Source organism: Myotis davidii, unplaced genomic scaffold (assembly GCF_000327345.1).
Source record: "Myotis davidii unplaced genomic scaffold, ASM32734v1 scaffold386, whole genome shotgun sequence".
Taxonomy (NCBI): Eukaryota; Metazoa; Chordata; class Mammalia; order Chiroptera; family Vespertilionidae; genus Myotis; species Myotis davidii.
The window spans coordinates 163,321-166,289 of NW_006296528.1; the positions used below are offsets into that span (position 1 = coordinate 163,321).

General features: G+C 44.0%; 1 protein-coding gene across 1 annotated transcript in view; it reads right to left on the reverse strand.

Annotated features, from left to right (window-relative positions):
* The window catches only part of HNRNPUL1 (heterogeneous nuclear ribonucleoprotein U-like 1), a 56,505-nt gene that overhangs the window by 45,016 nt on the left and 8,520 nt on the right, over positions 1-2,969 (reverse strand). Inside the window, exons 4-5 of the mRNA XM_015569203.1 lie at positions 2,924-2,966; positions 1,156-1,295 (exon numbers count right to left, since the gene is read on the reverse strand). Coding sequence (XP_015424689.1) covers positions 1,156-1,295; positions 2,924-2,966 — 183 coding nt within the window. The remainder of the gene's footprint in view (positions 1-1,155; positions 1,296-2,923; positions 2,967-2,969) is intronic.

Sequence of the window (2,969 nt, forward strand, 5' to 3'; positions counted from 1 at the left end):
TATATTTAAAATTGATGGGATAAGAGAGAACTTTGTCCATTTCATTGGCTGTGTTGCTCTATGAGCAGCACAGAAAACAACGGGTAACTTACAATCAACAGCGTCTAAGAGTCAATGAAAAGCAATAACCCTAGGCCTCAGTTTCTACCTCTAAAAAAATGGAATTAACAGTTCCTATTTCATGATAGCACTGTGAGAATTAACAGGGATATCTGTGTAGAGCTTGGCACCATATCTTTTGCATGCAGTGTTCCATAAATATCAACTATCATAAATGTTTTGATACATAAAGGCAGTTACACAAGAAATTGTTGCCCTAGCTGGTTTGGCTCAGTAGATAGAGCATCAGCTGTAGACAGAAGAGTCACGGGTTCAATTCAGGTCAAAGGAACATAACTCAGTTGCAGGCTTAATCCGTGGTCCCGGTTGGGGTGGGTGCATGCAGGAGGCAATCAATTGATATGTCCCCCTCACATCGATGTTTCTCTCTGTCTCTCCCCTTCTCTCCCACTCTCTCTAAAAATCAATGGAAAAATATCTTTGGGTAAGAATTAACCAAACAAAAAAGGAAACAAAATCAACAACAACAAAAATTGTTAATACAAGTTATCTCTGGAGTGTACAAAGGGGACAGGGAGGACCTGAGCATAAATTTTACTCTCCCCCTCCCCCGATACTGTTCTGTACCATTTGAACTTTTGTTAAACGGAAACATGTTATTCTCATAAACATAACCTGACACAGAACTGCAGAGAGATGATGGTGGAGGGTAGCCTGATGGCAGAACCCTTCTTTGCCCTGCTCTCCCTCAAGTTTCCCTCTAACTGGTGCTGCCTGAGTTCATTCTTTCTAGCTCAGTTTTCTTCCAAACAACTCCTTTTCTCAATTCTAGTGGTTGGCTGTATAATATCTGGGTCAAATCCCACCAAGGAAAAATCTACTTGATGAAGAAATGTACAGTAGGCCTGCTTTTCTAATATAGTGTTTAGCAATGGTATAGTTCTCTTAAGTTCATTATACTTTTTAAACATGAACACAAAGTCTATGCTCAATCAAATCTCTTAATATTGTGGTCTGGCCAAGGTGGCTGATGGCAGGCTATTCCAAAGGATGAACCTGCTTTCTGCCCCTATGCCCTCTGTTGTTCCCACTCACCTTCATCTCAAAGCACACACGGCCCCTTCTGACCCCATAGCTGGCACGGGCTCCTGACCACAGGTATGCAAAGCCCTCAATTGTAAGTGGGTAGCCACTACTCCGGTCTCGGGCCACCTTGAAGTGGAGATCACAGTTATCTGTGGAGGAAAAAGCCTGGAGTTTGGTTGATGTTTTAAAGGTCCCAGAGACATGCACAGGCAAAAATTAAGTTCCTTCAGAATGTTAACGAGGAGTATACAAGCTGACACATTGTGGGGACAGGCTCATGAGAAACCAGCCACACCGCCTTGCCAATCTCCCTTTCAGTAGAAAGGGTATGGACTACTGCAAACTGGCCTGCACAGGATCAAAGCAGCTACTTCACATAGAAACTGGGGTCCTTCACCTGGGTGGGGTCCAAAGACAGTCATTGGGAGGCACCTTTGGAAATGGCACACAAATGTCTTTTACAAAGATATACACTTGTTAGGGTCCATATCCTCACCAATTTCAAAGGATTTTATATTCATAAAAAATAATCCCCACTACCATTCACTTCAACATCTCCCTGTGCTAACACTATCAGTAAGGAAGTCAGACTCCCACCTCCAACAGCTGCACAAATATCTGACCCTGATTCACACATGACAAGGCACATAGGCCCCCCACCTCCTTTTGTAGGCCTAGGACTCTCCTGCTGTAGCTCGGACTCTTCCCACTCAAGGAACCGGCCATGCCTCTAAGAATCTTTCCTGAGAGAATCTTTGCTCTTTTCTCTTAAAGCAGCGGTTCTCAACCTGTGGGTCGAGACCCCTTTGGCAGTCGAACGACCCTTTCACAAGGGTCGCCTAAGACCATCCTGCATATCAGATATTTACATTACGATTCATAACAGTAGCAACATTACAGTGATGAAGTAGCAACGAAAATAATTTCATGGTTGGGTCACATGAGGAACCATATTTAAAGGGCCAGAAGGTTGAGAACCACTGTCTTAAAGGCTAAATGCCACGGTCTGTACATGTGGCATTTGATCAGATGCTGCTTCATGGACCACTGCCACCCAGCACTTTAAAAATGGCTTTATCTTCTGAAAGCATGTAGTCATTGCTCTACAAATATGAGCTATGCAACAAAATACATGAACTGTTATTTACTTTTTGCTGTTGAAAAGTCCAGTGTTTTTAGACCTGGGTGCATTTAAAAATTCAGATTCGCAGTCTCTACCATTTTGATTCTGTCTTAGGTCTGAAGAAGAACAGGACCTCTATAATCATTCCTCTAAGTGTTTAGATACATAGTTAAGGGGGAAAGCCACTTATCCAGTGGAAAGAAAACTGAACTGGCGGACAAAGAGCAAGGCCGGCCAGGTTAATGCCTCAGAGGACAAAGCGGCATTGGTTTCACCAGGAACGTGAGCAGCTAATGGAAACTGGTCGCCAAAGAGTTAAGTTTCCCCAGAAGCACTCAGGTTCCCTTCCTGATTAGATTATAACCCCAGTGTGTACACGATGTTCAGGGTTTTCCCAACTGCTCTCTTATCCTTCCTCTGCAGATGTCACTGGAAGTCCTTTGAGGTATTAGAGTATGAAGAGAAGCTCAGAGAAGTAGAACGACTTGCTCAGGATTTCACAGTTGGAGCCGGGAGCAGGTCTTGTCTCCAGACCAGCACCCTCTCTGGACTTACACCGGCTCTGGATGGTGCTGGGCAGAGACTCTGTGAAGGTCAAGGCAGTTTCCAAATAGTAACTGGAAGGCAGAATCAGACAGGCACACAAAGACTCACATGTGTCGATGGCAACAAGGGTGTCATCAAAATCATCTTCATCCTC